Below are 23,346 nucleotides of genomic sequence, written 5' to 3' on the forward strand. Positions count from 1 at the left end.
TGTCCGTCTCCACCACCAGATCTTATACTTCCTCCCTCATCTGCTACTCCCTAAGCTCAGTGGCCCTTCGTTGTTGTTTTTGCTGAACGTGCTAAGCTCTTCCTCATTCCTGGGACTTTGCACTTGTTCTTACCTCTGCCTCAACCATTTATGCACCTTCTTGGTTTTGCCATACCCGACTTCAGCATTTTCAGTTCACATGACTCTTCCGTGGGGCCCTTTCCTGACCACCCTGTTTGAAATGCTACCCATCTCCAGCACACGTCTATCATAGTCATTCATTAGCAATTAGCCCCATTTCCTTTCTCTATAGTACTTTTCCATAATTTTTTTTTCTTGCTTATATTACACCTCCCCAACTAACAGATAGATTCCAAGAAATTGAGTGCTTTATCTTCACTTGTGTAGCCTCAGTGCCTGGAATAGTACTGGCACTTGGTAAAGCACAGTGAATATTGTCGATTGAATTACTAGGGGTTGGCTTAGAGAGGTACTTAATGGAATGACTCAATGGATGAATGAATGAATGCATTGCCACTTTTTTGCTCATTATCATCAATCTGTACATACGCCTTTCAACTCAAATATTTATCCATTGGCTAAAGAAAAAAATACCTGAATGCCCTTGTCTCTGCAGTTTACCCTTCCTCACTGTTAAAACTCAGTGCCTGTGTAAAATTTCATTGTATTTTATTTACTTGTTATTCCACTTGTGCAGTATGTGGATATTCCTGCCTCATCCCCACAGCCACCTATCACTTCCGGCCAGCTCAGATGCCTCTGGCTCACAACAATCACTTCTCTGTTGAATTTCTAAAGCGTTTAATCTGCAGTATGGCTGTTAGTCATACAGCAGTTAGTGTAGATTCTCTTAGCCACAATAAGTATTCATTAAATGTGTAAGAATGGTGATATAACCTAATTTCAGATCAAGGTTGTGATTTATAGCTCATTCTTAATCAGCTGAGTCATGACTTTATTTATTTATTTATGTATTATGAGACAGAGTCTCACTCTGTCACCCAGGCTGGAGTGCAGTGGTGTGATCTGGGCTCACTGCAGCTTCTGCCTCCTGAGTTCAAGTGATTCTCCTGCCTCAGTCTCCTGAGTAGCTGGGATTACAGGCATGCATCCCCACTCCCCGCTAATTTTTTGTATTTTTAGTAGAGAGAGAGAGTTTCCCTATGTTGGCCAGGCTGGTCTCGAACTCCTGGCCCCAAGTGATCCGCCTGCCTCGCCCCACAATGTGCTGGGATTACAGGTGTGAGCCACCTCCTCAGGCCTGAGGCATGAATTTTTGGTAGTCCAGTCGTGTGGTTATCTTCCTAAAGCTTGAGGCCTTAAACTCAGGGCCCCAGGTGGGCTTCTGAACCCTCTGCAAGAAATGCCTTTAGCTGCAAGTAACAGGAAACACTTTTCAACCTTTTTACTGATTTGTTTAGAGAGAAGTACACATAACAGGTAATACAACTATGCAACATTTTAAGACCACACAACTGGATAGCCAGCATCCGGACCAGAACACAGAGCCTTGCTGGCCCCTAGAATCCTCTCTCCTGACCCCTGCCAGTCACTGGCCTTTCCCCTGAGCTCTATTTGCCTGGAGTTTGCTTGTTTTCATATTTAATTCAAATGGAATTAGGTGATGTGTCCTCTTGTGTTTTGCTTCTAATGGTGCCTTTATGTGGGAGAAGTACTGGCTTTTTCTTACTTTGCCCTCCCTCCCCTGAAACATCTTCCTAATTTAATAGGAGTGATTTCAGAAACTGCTTTCCTTTGGGACAAACTGACTTCTCCAGCCATTGCACCTTCCAGTTTAGACTCTGGCAGTTTGAAGAGCTGAGGCAGCGAGAAGGAGAACCATCTGTTTATCTTCTTGAAACAACGGCTGTAGTTTCTGTCTCTTCCTGTCTCTGGGAGCCTCTAGACTCTTTTTCCCCGTTTCATATCCACACAGAAAGAGTCTGAACCTCTTCCTGCGGAGCCTTCCCCTGGTTGGTTGCATTTCGGGAACCGACATTGGTTGTCTTCCCTCTTCCCTCATCAGTGCAGTAGTTTAGATCTCATGATTGTCCACAGTCATGTAACCATGAGAATCAGAGCTCTCTATCCCTGTCATTTCCTCCCTGTTTGTCTATAGCAGGAAGAAAAAAGTCCGTCTTAACAGAGACTGTGAAGGAATAAATACAGACTTCATTGTTTTAGAGCAGTTTTAGTTTTACAGCAAAATTAGGCAGAAGGTACAGAGATTCTCCCATATGCTCCCCGTTCATACACATGCACAGCCTCTCCCATGATCAGCATCCCCCTTAGAGGGATTTGTTATAATCAGTGAACCATCATTATCACCCAAAGTCCATAGTTTACATTAACATTCTCTCGGCATTGTTTGTTCTGTGAGTTTGGACAACTGTATAAGACAAGTACTCACCATTATAGTGTCATACAGAGTACTTTTACTATCGCCCCAAACCGCTGCATTCCTCCTGTTCGACTCTCTCTTCCCTTTAACCTTTCCAAGCCACTGATCTTTTACTGTCTGTGTAATTTTGCCATTTCTAGAATGTCATATGGCTTTCTTAGAAAATATAAATGGTGACTTCTTTGGCATGACTTTAATAAACAAATGAAAATTGGTGTGAGAATCAAAATCTTTCACTCTCTAAAGGGACTATCAGGCGGCACCTGCACGTGGAATTATATCAAAGTCAGCTTTTATTTAGAAACAGAAGGAGAGTCATCTTTGTGATGTCGTTTCTCCTTCACCCAAGTAAAATCTCGCATGCTGACACATAAAATTTTATCATGAGTGATTTATTTCCTCGGAGTAATGTCCCTTTGACCTTATTAAATTCAGATGCTCTGGGGACGGTCAGCATTTTCACACAGTTCCCTCATTCTGTAAAAGTGTTTCTTATTGGTGTTTAAAAGCTGTAAAAGCCCCCCGCTATAAATTGATAGCCATTAAAGTCTGCGAATGTGGTATGAATATTCCACTATGTTCCCAAGTGTTTATTTTATTGTGAGTTGTTAGTTGATTGCTTGTAAGGAAATTGTTTTATGATGCTCAGCTTTGTATTTCCACAAACTGCTCCTTCCTTGCAACTTCTTAAACTGTGATGGATCAGCTTTTCAAAACAAGTCCACAGGACAACAGTCTGTCCGGCATTTGAAGAAGTGGTGGAAAAGTCATTTTTTTCCTTTCAGTGTTTCTAGCTATTCATGAAAACTGCAGTTAAAAGTTGTAATATTGTGTTTGTCATTCTTTGGGAAGATGCAGCATTATTCAAACGAAACCATGTGCTCTTGTTTTAAATAGTGTCCAAATGAGTAATTGAATTCATGGACGTCTAAATTTCATTCCAGAAATCAAAGCTGTGGTAATAACAACTTGGACCTGAGTTCTCTTAGGCCAAATAATTTAATTCCTTAGGCAGATGAACTATTTATTACATGTCTCTGTTTCTGGTTATTATGCCAGTAAATTGCTCAGGCAGATGCAGGGATGGATGATGGGCATATAATTCACTCTTTTTCACGGCTAGACACACACCAGAATGCAGATCACACTAAACAGCTGTTTTTACAAACATGGTTTCTATTCAGAGCTTTAAGAGCCACATCCAAGTAATAACAAAGAAGCCTGGAAGAGGAACCTGGGGATACCAGGATCATGTTTTCACCATCCCACCTGGAAACACGGTGCTATCCTAACCCTGGATCGTACACTTGGACATCGTCATTGCAGTCATGGTTCAAGATCACGTGTATACATCATGATTTAAAGAGAATACTGGTTTGATTTTTCTTGCTGACTTTCCCTGAATTTTCCACTTAAATTGGAAAACAGCACCAGTGCCCGTGATTTGATTGAATAAGTAAGAGATCTCAAACACAGTAAATTAACTGATGACATGCATTAGGTCATCTTTCTTTGATTCACTAGTAACACAACATAGATATCACATAGAAAAATGCAGACGCAATATACTGAGTAAAGCTTAGGGCAGCTGAGCAACTGTTAAGTGTAGGATTCTTTTGAAATGTTGCCCCAAGTAGTAAACTTTTGTGCAATAATTTGGGCAGTCAAAAAAAAATCGGTTATTTCCACCTCATTTATTTCTACGAGGAGATAAAGTCTTCCAGCATCTGATTTTCAATGCCAGTATTTTCTGTTTCTCTGTTCTCCTATTTCTTCCTGGTCTTGTGGAAATGTTACAGTAACTGATTAGGATTTTCTCTGTATTGACACTTCATTTATTAGCATATGAATACTTTGCTATTAATAAATTGTTCTGCTTAATCAGTTTCTTTTTATTCTTTAGCCACATGCTTTCAACTTCTTCGGATGTCATCACTTAATATCCTTTCATCATATTTAGTCAGAATTAGAAAGGCGTTCCACTTAGGGGTCATACACATTTTTTTGGAACTTTTACAAACGCCCTTTATACTGTTCTTGTATCCTATGTAATGACAGTCATGTGTTCCGTGGGGGGTCATACACATCTTTATACAACTTGTATAACACATGCTTTAAATGCTGAGTTAATCAGAGAATTCCTGCCATTGATGGATTCATCTCTGTAAGTATCTTTCCCTTTCACTCTGAGTAAAACTGCTTGTGGTGGTCCTGCCAGACTTTGAAAGCCTTTCAGGTTTGTAGAGGAGTCTTCCTTTCTATTGTCGTAGATTATGGAATCATAGTGTTTGTTTGTCTCACGTGTTGGAATCTGATTTCCTACATGATGCTTTGCTCCCACTACAAGTCCAAGGCCTCATGTGGCTGATAGAAACACCTGGGTTCCTATCACTTTTCTCAATGATGAGCTTCTCCTTCTTGGCCAGAATCAACTCTGTGATAATAATTCCCTTCTGCTCGCTCTCTCTCTCTCAATCTCTCTCTCTCTCTTTCTGTCTCTCCCTCTCTCTTTCCTTCTGGGGATATTATAATGTCAGCATAGCAGCTTTTAATTCTGTTACTATGGTACTTCTCAAATAGACCTGTGGCAGCTGCCCCGGAGAAGTTGAAACCACATGCTACATCTCGGTCTTTCTCCTGTATTGGTTTTGTGATCTGATCAAGGACATCGATTCCTCTAGTCCCGCTAGGTGGTATATAATAGGTTTTTACTATTTCATACTTCCTGTTCTTATCTTCATTTATCTTCTTTCAAATACTGTCAACTATGCCTGCCTTGTCAGGTACATGATTTCCACAAGATTTCCTAACAGGCCTTTTTAATTTTGTTCTAGACATGCCCTTCTTTCGCCATCCAAATTTGCTAATTTTTTACACACTATGATGCATCAGCATGTAAATGTTTAATACCATAAATATTATTTCTGATCTTCTTCCCAATTTCACTGAGTTACTGGCTATCTCTTGCCATTATTCGCAGCATATTGCAGTGGATCTCAGAATATTATCCTCTGACCACCAGCATCAGTATCACCTGGGAATTTGAAATGCACATTCTCAGGCCCCACCAAGGCCTCATGATTCAGAAACTCTGGAGCTGCATTAGAAACTGCCCATGGTACCTGGTGATCTATGTTGGTTTTTGCTTGTTTGTTTTTAAAGAGATGGTGTCTTTGTCTCCCTGGCTGGAATGCAGTGATACAGTCATAGCTCACAGCAGCCTCGAACTCCTGGGCTCAAGCAGTCTTCCTGCCCCAGCCTTCTGAGTAGCTGGGACTACAGGTGCACACCACTAGGCCTAGCTTTTTTTTTTTTTTTTTTTAAATTTTTGGAGACAGGGTCTCACTGTGTGGCCCGGGCTGGTCTCAAAGTCCTGGCCTCAAGCTTTTTTCCTACCTCAGCCTTCCACAGCGCTGGGATTACAGGCATGAACCACCACACTTAGCAGGTGATCTGTGTTTCACTAAGCCTTCCAGGTGATTCTGATGCTTACTGAAATTTGAGAACCACTGAAATATTTGGTATTCTGCAAAACATAAGGAATTAGCAAGCGTAGGGTGCACAACTAAATAGTTTCAGCAGGCATCCCTGTCCACAGGGCATTGCAGATTGACTTAAGCCAGTTTCACCTTCCACCTCTGTGTCCAGTTTAAGTTCTCAATTGCAGTTTTTAAACCAATTTGCACCAGCACATACTGAGTATCTGCTACCGTGCAGTGTGTTGCGGCTCTTGTATGTACACTATGAGAAGTAATTCCCGTAATACAGCAAACTCAGTTTTGGTGTCCACCCCGCCCCGCCGCTGCCGCTTTTTATGATGGACTGCATTTTTCAAAGCAGTTTTAGGTTTACAAAGAATTCGAGCAGAAAGTACAAAGAGTTCCCTCTACCTCTCACTTCCCCACTCCCCCACAATTTCCCTTAGATTAACATTTGGCCTTAGTATGGTACATTTGAACCAATTTTGATACATTATTATTAACCAGTGTTCCTGTTTTAACATGGGAGGGGCTTTTTGTGTAGTATAGTCTATTGGTTTTGACAGATGCATAATGCTGTGTATCTATTATTACTTATGACAGTATTGTACAGAGTAGTTTCTGAAAATCCTCCGTACTCCACCTATTCAGTCCCTTCCCCACTCTCCCTGAACCACTGGCAACCGCTGCTCTTTTTACTTTCTCCGTAATTTGGCCTTTTCCAGAATGTCCTAAGGTTAGACTCATAAACTGCAGAAACTAAGAACTGTGCCCAAGGATAAAAATGTTTGCAGACCCACTGAGCTGGGATTTATACTTAGACCTGCTGGCTTTAAGTTTTGGGTGTGTTTCTTCTCAAATTGCCGAACTTCCATGCGGACGATTTTCTTTTCCTTCCCTGAAATTGGTTTAATTGACTTTTTTCTGTTGTTTGTGTTTGCCCTCACAGTGAAGACAAAGTAGTAGAAGTAGCAGAGGAGGAAGAAGTGGCCGAGGTGGAAGAAGAAGAAGCCGATGATGACGAGGACGATGAGGATGGTGATGAGGTAGAGGAAGAGGCTGAGGAACCCTACGAAGAAGCCACAGAGAGAACCACCAGCATCGCCACCACCACCACCACCACCACGGAGTCTGTGGAAGAGGTGGTTCGAGGTAATCCACTGTTTGCTTGGATTCCCCCATCCCCAAGGTAAAGAAAGTGCAATACCAGAGTTTGAAATAGCCACCCGAGCACCACTGCCTACCCTAATCAAAAACATTTTGTTTTTCAAAAGGATTCTTATGCTTGTTGAAATTTTTTTGGTTTAACAAGCAAACAATTTCAAATAATGTGAAATCTTTATTATACAGTTTGTTTTGTACCTTGTATATGCTACTTGGCAAATCCCAAGTGATTTTGCTAGACTCCACCCAACCAGGTGGTCATCTAATTTGACAAACACTGAGTTAGGTGATTCGCTGATTTGTGTTTGTTACATGATATTGTCTGTTACCACCTAGACTATGAGCTCCTTGAGGGTAAGGACTTGATTTTACTCAGTATGGCACAGAGTGCCTGGCTTGTAGTTTTGATAAATCTTAGTCGAGTGAGTAGTTGTGATTATATTTCATTGAAAAAGGAGATTTGGGCCAGGCACAGTGCCTCAGACCTGTAATCCCAGGACTTTGGGAGGCTGAGGCAGGCGGATCACCTGAGACCAGGAGGTTGAGACCAGCCTGGACAACATGGTGAAACCCCATCTCTACTAAAAATGCAAAAATGAGCCGGGCATGGTGGCAGGCACCTGTAATCCCAGCTACTTGGGAGGCTGAGACAGGAGAATTGCTTGAACCCAGGAGGTGGAGGTTGCAGTGAGCTGAGATCGTGCCACTGCACTCCAGCCTGGGTGACAGCAAGATTCTGTCTCAAAAAAAAAAAGAGTATCACATTATTTTATGCTATGAAATTTAACCGAGGTGATTTGTGTGGAGATTACATTGTTTTATTGGGGAGTATGACAGTGCTTTCTTCAAGAGGTAAATATAATATTAATGTCTTAGACTTTGTCTATTGAATTACTGTTTGTGTTGCAAATATTGTGAACTAAAAGTCGTTACTTGTCTCCATGAAATAAAAACAAACATTCAGTTGATATTAAATGACCAAATGTTACAGAAACAAGTAAACTGTTGGACTGAGTTCCTTAAAGAGTATGCATTTGTTCCTTAAAGAGTTCTGCCTTTTGTATCTGCCATTTACTTGGCAGATAGTAAAAGATGCTTCTAGAGCTAGATTGAATATGTACTTACTGAATTTTAATGTATTGCAAATGCTTGCAAAGCTCACCCACAAATGTTACGGCATTTACAAAAAGTGGCTTTCTCTCACTTTTAACTAAAGTTTAATGATTTCAGATTTATTGTTCTATTGGAGCTTAACATGGGCTACTTTGTCTGCCTCAGCTATATTCATAGTTGTCTCTGTAGTGTTTTCTTCCCTTTGTTGCATTTTTTACAACCTTATTAAGATGTAATTTACATATAAGATTCATTTGTTTTTAAGTATATAAATCAGTGGCTTTAGGAAATTTGCCAAGCTGTGCAGCTATCACCATAATCTAATCTTAGAACATTTTCATCACTCCAGTAAGATCACACATACTCATTCCCAGTGAAGCCCTCTACTCACCTCTAGCCCCAAGCAACAACGAATCCACTTTCTGTCTCTATAGTTTTTGAACCATTATTATAAGTGGGATCATATAATATATGGTCTTTTGTGTCCGACTTCTTTCAGTTAACACAGTATTTTTGAGGTTCTGCATTTCTTTAACTTGTAGCTTTTAAAATTGAGACTATTCTGAAATAAACAGGGTTAGCTTGAAATTTATTGAAAGTTTTACATGTTCTTTAAAAAAAAGAACATAGAATGCAAGATGGATTGTTTAACTTTACCAATCCCTACTTAATGGCAGACAGTTTCTCACTCATTTTAGCACATAAGTAAATGTGCTAGTAAATGCACATTTTGTTTGAACCACCATTTTTCAAACACTCAAACATCCTTTCTCAGGATGTTTTTCATACACCTGTTAGGGCCAACTGTGGCAGATCTGGTCAAATGAACTTGTTAGCCTGATGCCTGTAGCAGGGAGGGACAGCTTTTCAGGGCTTCTTTTCTTGAAACCTAAATGAAGTGTGAATACAAATTCCAGCAGCTAGTATCCTGCAGTGGGACTGAAGTCCGTGTGATCTCCATGAAGCTAGCTGTTTATATAACAGTTAGCGTCCATTTACTGAATATTAGATTTGGAGCACCTGCTTGGCACAAGCCATTTCGCTTGGCTGCTTGGAATGGGTGAGCACATATAGGCCAGCTGACCCTGGTGGATGTTAAAATCTCACAGGAAATAGAAGTCAAAGAAATACAAAGCCATCTGTGTTGTAAGAAATACGAACACAGAACCTACTTCCAAGAGGAAGAGGGAACTTCTGGACTGATCAGAGAAGGTTCCATGGAGAGCCTGGCATTTGAACTAGAGCCAAAAGTGTGGGTGGGTAGCGTGTCTACCAACGGATTTTGCTGTAGAGTCGTCAGGAATAGCAAAGCAAATATGGCGCCCTGGAAAGGCATATTCGAGAGACAGGATTGGTCCAGTTTAAGCTGGAGCAGATGTCTTTTAGGTTGGGACCAAAATATAGAGACCTTCAGTGCCAGGCTGGCAAGGATGGGCATTAACTGCAGGTGATTAATTAACAAATAAATATTCAGAACCTACTGTGCACTACAGGTTTTTCCAGTAGACAATAAAGAGATTTTGTTTCGTTGTTACTACTGTTGAGGTAACAGGTGAACAAGGAGTGACATCAGTTATGCAGTACAGTGAGAGGATGCCACATCAACTTAGGCCCATGTTCTAGAACAAGACAATTCTCTTGAGGTAAAGTGGTCTCATTATCGTCTGCATTAGTCCAGTTCTTTTTGCTTGAGTTTTACAGGTAGCATTATTTGATATTAAGTCGAAACATAGAGGGACGTAGATGTTGTGTTATTTCCTGTAGAAAGACGAAGGCAGTTAAAAGAATTTCATTAAAAAACACTCCAGGCTAAAGGCAAAAAAGAAATGACCCTTAAAAAATAACAAGTTAATAATGTTGTTGGCGAGAAGAGCAATAAAAGCAACCTTCTGAAAGCAAGATACCTGGTCATTGAGAGGTACCAACTGTTAATGCCCCAGAAATAGAATCTTTAATGCAAGTCCATTCATTCCACCTCAAACTCCTGAACGAAAGCTCTAATTGAGGCAAGTCTTCCTGGGAAAGTCGGCCTAACAGAAACATGTTATGGTCTGTTGTGCCCATGTGAGATAGTTTTTTGTACTTGTAGCTAATTCCAATAAAGAAGTAGATGTTTTTAGAGGGTAACATTAAAGGAATCAGCAGCAAAGAGTCCTTTTCCTCCTCCTCATTGTTACAAAAGGTGATTTGTGGTTCTTCCCTAATTGAGAGCAATGGCGATGCCATAGGTGATGACTCATTTCTTAAAACTCTAATTATAAGTAGCTTGCTTCTGTGTTCAACATAAAAATGAGAAGTGACTTGCAAATATGAGATAGTGCAGGGAGGCTTACCATCTTGTTTTCAGTGTTAGTGTTTCAGTACCCAGAAGAAAATGTGATTTACAGCCATCCTTTCTAAGAAAATTGTTTCATCATTACCAACATGTTGCTGCTGATACCAGTCCTTCGTGTGCTTCATAAAAAACTCAATAGTTTCAAAACCATTACAATGTGAAAGAAATGGAGGGAAGAAAAAGAAGACATTTCAGCATAGTCATAAACTTCTCTGCCATTTTGTGTTAGAATCGATGATACCCAAATGAGAAGATGTTTGCTCTCTGTTACTGATTCCAGTAGAATAAAAGTATTGTTTAAAAGTCAGCACATCCGCTGCACTCCAGCCTGGGCAACAGAGTGGGAGCCTGTCTCAAAAAAATAAAAATAAAATAAAAGTGAGCACACGATTGCAAGATCTATCCAGTTCGGGGGGTTCGTTGTCATCTTTGGTTGTTAAAAAAAAAAAACTTGGATAGTGTTGGTTATTGGTCTAATGGAATAAGCCATTAGCGATTTGAGTAAAACAGTGGTATATTTAGACACTTGCTCCTAATTTTCTGTTCTTTGAGAAGGATTGTACTTCAGAAACCCAAGTTACCAGGGTAGTCTTGATTGAGGCATAAATTCTAAACTCTGATTGAATATGGGTATTGTAATAAATGGCACAGTCTTTTATTTAATCTAGCCAATTGTGCCTGTCCAGAGGAACTGGTCATTTTTTCCTTATGTTCACTTATTCAGCAAATATTCATTGTACCCCTGCTGATGGCTAGGCTCTTTGCTAGTGTGAAAGGCATCACGGGGGCAGAGCAGACAGCATTTTACCTCCCGGGAGACGAGCAGATTTTGGAACCCTTTGTTGCAGATATAGATTTTCAGACTCACCATTCCTCTTGCCCTTTCTTTTTTTTCTTTTTTTCTTTTTTTTTTTTTTTTTTTTTTTTTGACACGGCGTCTTGCTATGTTGCCAAGGCTGGATTCAAACTCCTGGGTTCAAGCGTCAGCCTCCCGAGTAGCCGAGAGAACAGGCCCCCTGTGCTTCAAAGCAGTGATTCTGTCTTTAAACCTTGTAACTATGCTGTGTGGTGAAAATTTTACTTCCCCATTTAAAGCCGAGATCTCTAAGGCCAAGAAAAAAAATTTTTTTAATTGCCCCAGGCCGGGCGTGGGTGGCTCACGCCTGTAATCCCAGCACTTTGGGAGGCAGAAGCAGGTGGATCACGAGGTCAGGAGATCAAGACCATCCTGGCTAACACGGTGAAACCCCATCTGTACTAAAAATACAAAAAATTAGCTGGGCATGTTGACATGCGCCTGTGATCCTAGCTACTCGGCAGGCTGAGGCAGGAGAATCACTTGAACCTGGGAGGCAGGGGTTGCAGTGAGCCGAGATCATGCCACTGCACTCCAGCCTGGGTGACAGAGCAAGACTCTGTCTCAAGAAAAGGAAAAAATAAAATAAGTTGCCCTGGGTCACGTAACTGGTTAAGTGATGAAATCAGAATTTGGACCCGGATAGGCCAGGATATTTCTGCTACACTCATATCAAAATTACACTTTTTATTTTCTTTATAAATACACACAAATTCATTTCAACCTGTGTTCCCTTGTAAATGCATATTCCTTTGATATAAGCATATATTCATCTATTATTTTACACTGTGCATTTCTGAACTTTTAGAATTTTTACTTAAATTAAAGTGATTAGGCTGGTGCTGTGGCTCACGCCTATAATCCCAGCACTTTGGAAGGCTGAGGTGGGCAGATCACCTGAGGTCAGGAGTTAGAGACCAGCTTGGCCAACATGGTGAAAGCCCATCTCCACTAAAACTACAAAAAAATTAGCTAGGCATGGTGGCACATGCCTGTAATCCCAACTACTCAGGAGGCCAAGGCAGGAGAATCATTTGGACCCAGTATGCGGAGATTGCAGTGAGCTGAGATCACGCCACTGCCTGGCGACAATGAGCAAGTCTCCGTCTCAAAAAAAAAAAAAAAAAAAGTGATCGGGGCCCACAAATAAGAGTAATGATCAAAGGTCAACAAATTGGGGCCAAAAATAGCCTGATTCCTGTTTTCTGCACAAAAATTGTATTAGGACACAGTCAATCCCATTTGTTTACGTATTGTCTATGGATGTTTTCATGCTTTGGAAGTAGAGTTGAGGGTTGCAAAAGAGATTGTGTTGCCTGCAGAACTGAAAACATTTACTATCTGGCCTTTTCAGTAAGCATTTGCTAACCCCTGATTCTCACCATAAGATGGTGACTGCGAAGTTCTTTCTATTTCACATACTGCCGTATCAAATTAATTTCTTTTGAGGTAGGTTTCTTTTTTGTTTGTTTGGTTTTTTGTTGTTGTTGTTGTTTTTGGTTAGAGACAGACTAGTATAGTGTTTGAGAGAATTTTTATGACCTTGGACGAGTTAAATAACCTGTTTTTTATGTGTGTAGTATAGATGGTAATGTTATCTTGCATGTTTCTTGTGAGAATGACTTTAGGTAACCTATGTTAAACACTTACCATCGTGCCCAGTAGGTGTTCACTTTCATTTACAGCTCAAGCTGTCCAGATTCAAATCTTTGCTCTACAAGCTACTAACTGTGTAAATTTGTATAAATCAAATAACCTTGAATCCTCATTGCTTCTCTTTGTAAAATAGGGATTAATAAGACCTATCCAATATTTAACTATTTTGTGAGGACTAAATTAATTAATCTTTAGGTAACACTTTGCATAGTTCCTGGTATACAGTAACTGCTCAATTAACCTTAGTTGCTCTCTTAGTTATGGTTATAATCATCATTCCGATCCTCCATTGGCATTTGAAACATTAGCAAACTAATGTTTACTACTAATCAGGAATGTTGAAGGTAAACCAACAGGTTGACTTTTAATTATAAAAGGCATAAATGCAACCTATCCATATCTATTAGTATAATAAAACTGATATTTACAGAGAACATTATGTTATAATTAAAAGAAACAATTTCTTGCTTAAAATGTTTTTTTGTGAATATGTACTGTATATTGAAATATCTGCAGTTAAATTTTAAGTCCAGCTGAAAATTGAATGAGATAGTATTAGATGCCACCACGTTTCAAGGTAGAGTTTTATTTCTTGCAGGTGTTTTAAACCTTGTGGGAGTTCTTCTATTAAGTGGACAGATAGAGACACTGATACAGATGACTCTTTAACCATCTCATGTGATGATAAAAGCTAAAAGGTTTGATCTCAGTATTGCTTGTATTGGGCTAAGTGATTGACCTTGGCAGAATTCAATTATTTTTCTTCTCCTTCTGGTGACCATTAATCTGGGAGAAGTATCGTTTAATTTACTGCTATACATTTCAACAATATCCACAAGGCACTTCTAGGCACCAGACATGGCATTGGTTGCTGGGGGCACAGAGATGGGAACAAAGTGGCTTGCTCAGGTTGCTTCTAGCCATATCTGCATAGGGATGAGTCTTTCAGGCCTGCCTAGGATGGAATTTTGGCAGCATGGAGAAGAGAAAGTGCTCAGTCTGGAACAAAAGTTTTCACCTACTACATTGCAGAGAATTTGGCATATCAGTAATTATAAAGGAAGAATAGGGATTTACTGGGTGATAGAGCACCAAATAGAATGAATGCAATACATACTTGAAGTAAATCATAGTGACTTGTATTGATCTCAAGGGGAGAAGAAACAAAGCTTAGCTTACTTCTCACGCCTCTGTTGTTACCTGTTTGTAATGGACATGACACTTACAAGGTATCTTATAATTCACTAATGGGATTTTTACTTATGATTCACATTTAACTCTCCACAAAGTTCCGGGTAAACTGTGAGCTTGACTTGCTGTGAACCCGAACATGAACTCACATACTTCAGCTGGAGGCCTCAGTAGCAGCATGCTGTACAAAAATGAAATTAAAGTTCCAGGGAGTATTTGGGAGCAGGGCAAAAGGGTAATGGCTCCTCCTTTTACAGCAAGCATCAGGCCTTTACGTTTGTATTTTGAAGATAGAGAGGATGCACTTCTACTCCTGGCCCAGGCTGTAGCATGCTTGCTAGTGATGTCAAGAGAACCAGTGTCAGCACTGGCCATAAATGTGACAGGTAACAGCCTGTTATTTTGTGCCCCATGTCACGGCAGCCATTGATTCCGAGGTGTTTGATACACACTTTGATAGAGGCAGAGTGAAGCAGGACGTTGACAAGCATCTTTCCATGTAGTTTAATGGTCTCAATCTAGAAAGCCCACTCAGATAATCAGGTTGCTTAAAGTGTGATGAGACTAGGGAATAGAGCCATATAGAAGTGTGTGTGAGAGAGAATTCAGTGGTTTACTATATTCACAAAGATACGCATTTGACACCAGCCTGGGCAACATAGTGAGAACCTGGCTTTACCAATTAAAAAAAAATAAAAAATAGAATAACAGAAGTAATCAGTAGAAGGTATTTTAATACAATTATATCTAGATTTATTAAAAATAAAATTGTAGTCCAATTTAATTAAAGGCTAGAAACTAGATTTTTAAAGAATAATAGTCTTTCTTATGTTTTTCCCCAATCAGTTGCTTAAAAAAAAAAAACAATGTGCAGATGCCTCAGGCACAACAACTGTACTCAACTCAAGAATTTGCAATTAAGAGAAAAAAAAACCAAACCTAAAAGAAGAAATCCAGCAACTCAGAGGTTCAGGTTCATTTAAACATGCATACGTTTTCACGGGCACACTTTTTTTGTTTTGTTTTTGTTTTGTTTTGTTTTGTTTTGTTTTGGAGATGGAGTTTTTACTTGTCGCCCAGGCTGGGGTACAATGGCATGATCTCGGCTCACTGCAGCCTCTGCCTCCCATGTTCAAGCGAGTCTCCTGTCTCAGCCTCCTGAGTAGCTGGGATTACAGGCGTGCACCACCATGCCTGGCTAACTTTTGTATTTTCAGTGAAACATGTTGGCCAGGCTGGTCCTGAACTCCTGACCTCAGGTGATCCACCCGCCTTGGCCTCCTAAAGTGCCGGCATTACAGACGTGAGCCACTGCACCCAGCTGGGTACACCTTTTTTTCGGTTTTGTTTTGTTTTGTTTTGTTGACATGGAGTCTCACTCAGTCACCAAGGCTGGGGTGCAGTGGCATGATCTTGCAACCTCCATCTCCCGGGTGCAAGCAGTTCTCAATTCTCCTGCCTCAGCCTCCCAAGTAGCTGGGACTACAGGTGCATGCAACCACACCTGGCTAATTTTTGTATTTTTGGTAGAGACGGGTTTCACCATGTTGGCCAGACCGGTCTGGAACTCCTGACCTCAGGTGATTTCACCCGCCCCAGCTTCCCAAAGTGCTCGGGTTACAGGCGTGAGCCACCACACCCAATTGGGCACAGGTTTTTAGCTAAGCCATACGTCTGATTAAGTAGTGTCAGATTCCTTGAGCAGGTAACAAAGCTGTGGATTTGAATGGAAGTCTTTAGTTCCCTTGTAGAAAAATGAGTTTCCAAAAGCAGAGTGGAATACAGCCTAACCATCTGCTTCTCTTAGCCTTGAACCATTTTGCCCTCCTGAAAATTCATCTTTGGTTTCCAACTACCTCTTCCAATGTGCCTGACTTTTTGTGATTCTGTTAGAAGAGTAAAAAGTCAAGGGGAGGCAAGAATGAATGAATCTCATATAAAAATGATGCTCAAGGGAACCCCTTAGTTTTCAAGACAGCAGCCCAAATTGTGAACATCAAGAGACTTCTACAGTGTAAAAAAAATGTTTAAAGGCCAGGCGTGGTATCTCACAGCTGTTATCCCAGCACTTTGGGCAGCTGAGGCAGGATGATCGCTTGAGCCCAGGGGTTTGCAAGCAGCCTGGGCACCATAGGGAGACAAAAAAAAAAAAAAAAATTGTTGTGCTGGCTGTGGTGTCACAGACTTATAGTCCCAGCTACTCGGGAGGCTGAGGTGGGAGGATCGCAGGAGCCCAGGTGAGGTCAAGCCTGCAGTGAGCTGTGATCACACCATCACACTCCAGCTTGGGTGACAATGAGACCCTGTCAAAAAAAAAAAAAAAAAAGGTTAAGGCAGAAGAAACGTTAAAGTTACGCTGTATTTAGTTGATAATAATGGTAAGACTATTCAGATGTTTTAACTGTGAGGGTAGGATTGCCTTTTTCTTAAATTTTTATATGTTCTTACGGGGTATAATTTCTAGACAGAATATGCATGTATCACAGAATATGGATGGCAATTTTATATTGCTTGCTCGTGACTTTAGGTTCTTGATGTTTCATGATAGGAGCAAAGAAAGGTCTTGCTTGCCAATTCCTATGATTGCATCTGTTCTGGAAATTTACTAGCATTTGTTACCCAGGATTTCTGAAGTGCTAGTGACTGCTGCCCAGTAGTATTGATGGGCAAAATTACTAAAACGCATCACGAATCCTTCTGGTGTTTGCTTGGGCTATGGCAGGGTTTCTGGACCTCAGTACCATTGGTATTTTGGGCCAGATAATTGTTGTGGATGATTGTTCTGTGCATTGTAGGATGTTTAGCTGCATCACTAGCCTCTACTCAATGCCAGTAGCACCCCCAAGTTGTGACAATCAAAAATGTCCCCTGGGAGGGAGTAGCGGATAGACTCTCTCTGGTTGCAAAACACTGGGCTATGGTGTTGAGATCTGCAGTGATGAGCGGCTTTAAATATGTGAACAGAAGACCGGGCACGGTGGCTCACGCCTGTAACCCCAGCACTTTGGGAGGCTGAGGTAGGCGGATCACTTGAGGTCAGGAGTTTGAGACCAACCTGGCCAACACGGTGAAACCCCGTCTCTACTAAAAATATAAAAATTAGCTGGGCATGACGGTGGGTGCCTATAATCCCAGCTACTCGGGAGGCTGAGGCAAAAAAAAAATCACTTGAACCCGGGAGGTGGAGGTTGCAGTGAGCCGAGATCGTGCCACTACACTCCAGCCTGGGCAGACAGAGTGAGATGCCGTCTCAAAAATAAATAAATAAAGGTAAAAAAGTGAACGGAGAAACACCCGTGGAATACTATGTCTCATCTCCCCCTCCCTCCCCACAGACGGAGTCTCGCTCTGTGGCCCAGGCTGGAGTGCAGTGACATGAACTCAGCCCACTGCAATCTCCGCCTCCAGGGTTCAAACGATTCTCCTGCCTCTGTCCCCCGAGTAGCTGGGATTATAGGCGTGTCTCACCGAGACCAGCTAAGTTTTGTGTGTTTTTGTTGTTTTGTGTTTTTTTTTCTTTGATATGGAGTCTCACTCTGTCACCCAGACTGGAGTGCAATGACACAGTCTTGGCTCACAGCAACCTCTGCTGCCCAGGTTCAAGCGATTCTCCTGCCTCAGCCTCTGGAGTAGCTGGGATTACAGGCACCTGCCAACTGCGCCTGGCTAATTTTTTTTAAAATAGTTTTAGTAGAGACAGGGTTTCACCATGTTGGCCAGGCTGATCTTGAACTCCTGACCTCAAGCGATCCGTCCATCTCAGCCTCCCAAAGTGCTGGGATTACAGGCATGAGCCACCAAGCCTGGCTGGTCTCATTTTAATGTCAGCTCTAACTTCTATATCACTGCTTTGCACATTATAGATAACCAGTGAACATTTTTTATTGTACAAGAACAAGTAAAATAAACAAAAATATGCCAAAGCAAATATGATAAATACACATTTAGTAAGGTAAAAACAAGTATTTGATAAAATGTGTCATGTAGTCTAGTAGCTTTATTTAGACACAGAAAAACAACATAAAATGTTGACTTGAAACATTGCGTATGCATATTTACCATGTAGACAGTGAGATAGGGAGGTAAACCGCCTTCCTAGTTTTTTTTTTTCTTTTTTTTTGGTTCAAAAGGAATTCACTCTCCCCTTGTCCACTGTTACAAAATAGCAAATGGTGATTGGCATCTGTGCTGTAACCAGGGACACTGCTGTTCCCAGCTGGAGTCTGGGTTCTTTGCCTGCTAGGGATTGTGACAAGAAGCCAATTAACATGGAGAGGTAGACATGCTCAGTCTTCCCCAGAGAAGGTCATAAAACAGCAGGACCATCCTTCTAACACATGACCTACATCTAGAGGCCTTCTTTCTTTCTTTTTTTTCCCCCTTTGGTTTTGTTTTTTTTTTTTTTTTTTTTTTTTTTGGTTTTTTATTTTTCTGGTTTTTTGAGACAGAGTCTGGCTCTGTCGCCCAGGCTGGAGCGCAGTGGTGGTATCTCGGCTCACTGCAAGCTCCACCTCCCGGGTTCACGCCATTCTCCTGCCTCAGCCTCCCGAGTAGCTGGGACTACAGGCGCCCGCCACCACGCATGGCTAATTTTTGGTATTTTTGTATTTTTGTTAGAGACAGGATTTCACCGTGTTAGCCAGGATGGTCTCAGTCTTCTGACCTCGTGAGCCACCACTCCTGGCCTCTTTTTTTTTTTTTTTTTTTTTAACCGGAACAGAAATACCATCTATTTCTTTCTTTACAGAGAAGTGGTATAAGGAAGTATGTTCTGGCCGGGCACGGTGGCTCATGCTGTAATCCCTTTGGGAGGTCGAGGCGGGTGGATCACCTGAGGTCAGGAGTTCAAGACCAGCCTGGCCAACCTGGCGTGGTGGCACGCACCTGTAGTCCCAGCTACTTGGGAGGCTGAAGCAGGAGAATCGCTTGAACCCCGGAGGTGGAGGTTGTAGTGAGGCGAGTTCACTCCATTGCTCTCCAGCCTGGGTGACAGAACGAGACTCGTCTCAAAAAAAAAAAAAGAAGTATATTCTAAGCCCTTGAATTGATCTTGGCTTTCTTCATTATTTTTACAAGTAAAAATAAAAAATTTGATATTTCTTATGTTCTGAGATATTATAGGAATGATACTACTTGGATTCAGCTTTCTGAGAAGTCTGGTATTTTCATAGTCTTAATATGAGTAAGAGAATTATGATCTTGGTACTGGATCTAAGGCAGAGGTATTGAAGCTGTTTTAATATTGCTTGAGATAGGACAGAACTTCAGAGTAAAATAAATTTGTATAGACAATCTGTTCAATCTGTTTGAATTAAGTTGTTGAGATGTATATTTGAATCTTAAGACTACTAATTTATGTTGTATCTGTCTTTTACCAAATATATGTGTGCTTCTTTTAATAAGCCAAAACATATGCAACTTTTACTAATTCTTCCCCAGTGGTTCTTTTGGAAAATGATTAAATCTTGTGTCTCACATTTTGACATATCTATTGCATTTAAAAGATAAGGTCGATCATGCTGCTTCTCAAACTGAGATATCCATTTGAGTTACCCGAGGCCCTTGGAAAACAATCGTTGTGAGTCTGCATGGGGGCCTGAGTCCCAGGTGGTGTTGACTCTGCTGGTGCACAGATCTATTTTGAGTAGTAGACTCTAGTAGTGTCTCCTGCCTTCCATATGGTGCGATTTGCGGCATTGAGACAGGAAATAAGAAACTGAAAAGGAAAACCATTCTTACCTTTGGTGTTATTGTTCTTGGTATATTACAGATACCAACAAGTGTGAGTGAATCCTGAGACATCTACCTACTGAGCTTTTCTTTCCTCAAATTCACAACTCAAGACCAAGGAGATTGAAAAACTCTTACAGTTTCCCTGCATGTTTTCACTTGTGCCCCTATTTCCTGTCATTAACATGGTAGTGTAGTCAACTCCTGCTATCCTATAAAAGCTAATTATTACAGTATAGAGGAATTTTGTAAGCCATAGCCATTAGTAGCTTGAAATACCAATGGTGGGAGTATTTATACCATGGCAATTGGCATACACTATAACTCAAGAGTGTCCTATTTGTTTTTCTAGACAGTGCCAGTTTCCCAGCATACTCCTGTCTCTTATTCAGCAAGAAAAAGAACTTCCCCCTTTTTTTCCAATACAGGACATGATATCCCGAGTTTTGAGCTTCTTGTTAGTAGTGTGTTGCACACTAACCATGCAGCTCCGCGAAGAGCAAGTTTATTCCCATAACAAACAGGAAACAAAGATTGAGGAAAAACCATAATGGTACCCTTTTGTGAATGTTCCTTAACACTGTCACAGGAGTCCTGATTAGTCTAAATACTTTACAAGTAAATCTCCCTCCTTCAGGTGGCACTTTATAAACAATCTTTCATCATGGAGAGATGAGAATTAGGTCAGGTATAATTAGAATGACAGATGTATTGGCTAGCCTTAGAGAATTAACGCAATTCAGTAAAAAGGCTAGCCAACTGCGGATATCTTCTAGAGACTTCCGTGACAAATTAACACCCATCATCTTGTACTGAAGCAGTGCTTTCATTAACATGCACAGCTGTTTGCATCATCTTTGTTTGTATTTCAATCCATATTTGGAGCTTAAGTGAGATTTGTCATAAGACTTCAGTTCAAGCTTGCTTGCCTAATTTCACATGCTTCTATTTAGTAAAATATGATTACTAGGTCATAAATATTTGATAATTTATTGCCTTATTAGAGTAATTTTCTAAACATGTTTTTTGATGACTGCTTGCTACTATGTACAAGAACACGATAAATGTTCTTTTCTATTGAAAGTACATGGTTCCAGAATTGGGAAAAACATGTTCTTAAAAAATAACCAGTTTTCTAGTGTGTTGACTTTTAAAAATTTTTCAACAGAATCAAATGCAAATATTGTCTACTTATTTTTCAACAAAATACACGTTTGATTTTAATAACAGGCTCATTAAATGTCACCGTATAGTAATACTTAGAATTGCAGCAGTAACTTAGGCTAAAAAAGTAAAGTTGTTATAAACTACATTGAGCTCAGCCTTTTTCATTGTTAATGGATTAAGTGATTAGACAGACATATGTGTTAATTATATAAACATTTATATAAATATGTAAATTGTATATTGTATATAATATATAAATTATATTTATAAATTATAAAGTTTATTTGAAATATTGAAGTTCTGTATACTTAGTGGATTTTAATACTTATGTCCTTGTTTTCATTTTATTCCACTGTTACATTAAGGAAGTAACTTATTACATAAATAAATTATATTTGCCTTACATTTACCCTTTTTACTCTACTTAAAATTGGACAAAAAGAGTTCAAGATACAGAATTTCTCTCAGAAAGGAGAAATATTTTTATTATGCGAAGTTTAAGTAGATATTCTTGTAGAATATGGAGAAAATAATGCTCTAAAATGTTGCCTTTTTAAAAAACTTCAGAAAATATAGTTCTCTCTGAATAACTCTAATTTGATTGTGGCCGCTTTCCCAAAATTTGTAAATTTAAAATGTATACATTACATGTAATATAGTTTTATTTCACATACATTCCAGTAGGCTGAGAATACTTGAAATTCAATGATTAAAAACGAAATAATAATAACCAGCTTTACTTTATTCTAAAATATATCTTTACTGGTTTATTAAAAACAACTTATTTAGGCCGGGAGCGGTGACTGACACCTGTAATTCCAGAACTTTGGGAGGCTGAGGCAGGTGGATCACCTGAGGGTCGGGAGTTCAAGACCAGCGTGACCAACATGGAGACACCCCGTCTCTACTAAAAATACAAAATTAGCCAGGTGTGGTGGCGCATGCCTGTAATCCCAGCTACTCGGGAGGCTGAGGCAGGAGAATCGTTTGAACCTGAGGGCCGGAGGTTGCAGTGAGCCGAGATCGCGCCATTGCACTCCAGCCTGGGCAACAAGTGCGAAACTCTGTCTCAAAAAAAAAAAAAAAAAAAAAAAAAAAAAAAAAAAAAAACAAATTATTTGCTAATGTGTTAACTTTGCTTCGTAAGAAGGCATTGTAATTATCGTACATTTGAAAAGTGGAGATTTTCTCCCCATACTGGTTGCCAGTTTCACAACTGTGTTCATTCTAAATTTCTTAAAACATGTAAAATTAGCTTTCTAACCTTGGTTGTCCACAATTTCAGTCCAATTTGAAATACCTATTCAGAACTAATTTTTTGTGATTGAGCATTATTTTTTAAACAGTGAATTTCATAATCATTTTATATAATCCAGGGAGCTCCGGCTTAGTTCTGTGTTATTTTGTATTATATTGATTTTTAGAAAATGGAATATAGTGTTGACACCAGCACAAATCTCAGCAAGGGCCTACCTTACAAAGATAAAATGCATAGAGTTTGATTAGGAGCAGATAACTTTACTTTGTGTTTCATATACACCAGCATTTCAGTGTATTAAATGCCATTTTGTCTTGAAGAATGAGTAGAGTTTTTATAAAAGAAGGCATAATGCTTCCTTGCTAGTAGAATTCAGCTAAGTGAATATCAGAAAAGCTATTTGTGATCTTGAAAGTTTAAGAAATTCAACATGAATAAAGGATTGTGGTTCGTTAGATATCCATATAAGTCTTTGCCTGTGTTTCTATCTAACATTTCTCTTTAAGAAATATTCTTGCTTTTATTTTTCTGAACAAATTTTCTCCATTATTATCTGATATTTACTTTGAACAGAAAGGTAGATTGGAAATCAAAAAATAAGTTTGATATCAAAAATGATTTCAAAATGTTAGTTTTCTTAATATTTTACATTTTGAGAAGAGAATAAAGATAAGGCAGATGAAGAGGTTTTTGTTTTTCCTTAAATTTGTTTTTCTTTTCAACTTTATTTTTAATTGGCATAATAATTATATATGGTATACATTTTGAAGATACGGTTTTAATTTTCACAGGAATCCTATTTGGGTTTAGTTACATAAGGTCTAATTTTGCATCCTCTACATTTAGTGACTGATGTATATATTTCTACTGAGTGATAATAGTAATTAATGTGAAACAGGTTTTTTGCTGATGTTTTTAGAAGTTTCTGTAGATTAGGAAGGAAGAAATTATGCTCTTGAGAAAAATAGAAAATGT

General features: G+C 39.8%; 2 protein-coding genes across 7 annotated transcripts in view; both read left to right on the forward strand.

Annotated features, from left to right (window-relative positions):
* The window catches only part of ATP5PF (ATP synthase peripheral stalk subunit F6), a 985,871-nt gene that overhangs the window by 680,430 nt on the left and 282,095 nt on the right, over positions 1–23,346 (forward strand). The gene's annotated exons all lie outside the window — the stretch shown is intronic.
* Positions 1–23,346, forward strand: part of APP (amyloid beta precursor protein) — a 286,015-nt gene that overhangs the window by 144,152 nt on the left and 118,517 nt on the right. For all 6 annotated transcript variants that reach the window (XM_050784742.1, XM_050784743.1, XM_050784744.1 and 3 more), the window contains exon 6: positions 6,851–7,053. In XM_050784742.1, coding sequence (XP_050640699.1) covers positions 6,851–7,053 — 203 coding nt within the window. The remainder of the gene's footprint in view (positions 1–6,850; positions 7,054–23,346) is intronic.

The sequence above is a fragment of the Macaca thibetana genome, chromosome 3 (genome assembly GCF_024542745.1).
Source record: "Macaca thibetana thibetana isolate TM-01 chromosome 3, ASM2454274v1, whole genome shotgun sequence".
Lineage (NCBI taxonomy): Eukaryota > Metazoa > Chordata > Mammalia > Primates > Cercopithecidae > Macaca > Macaca thibetana.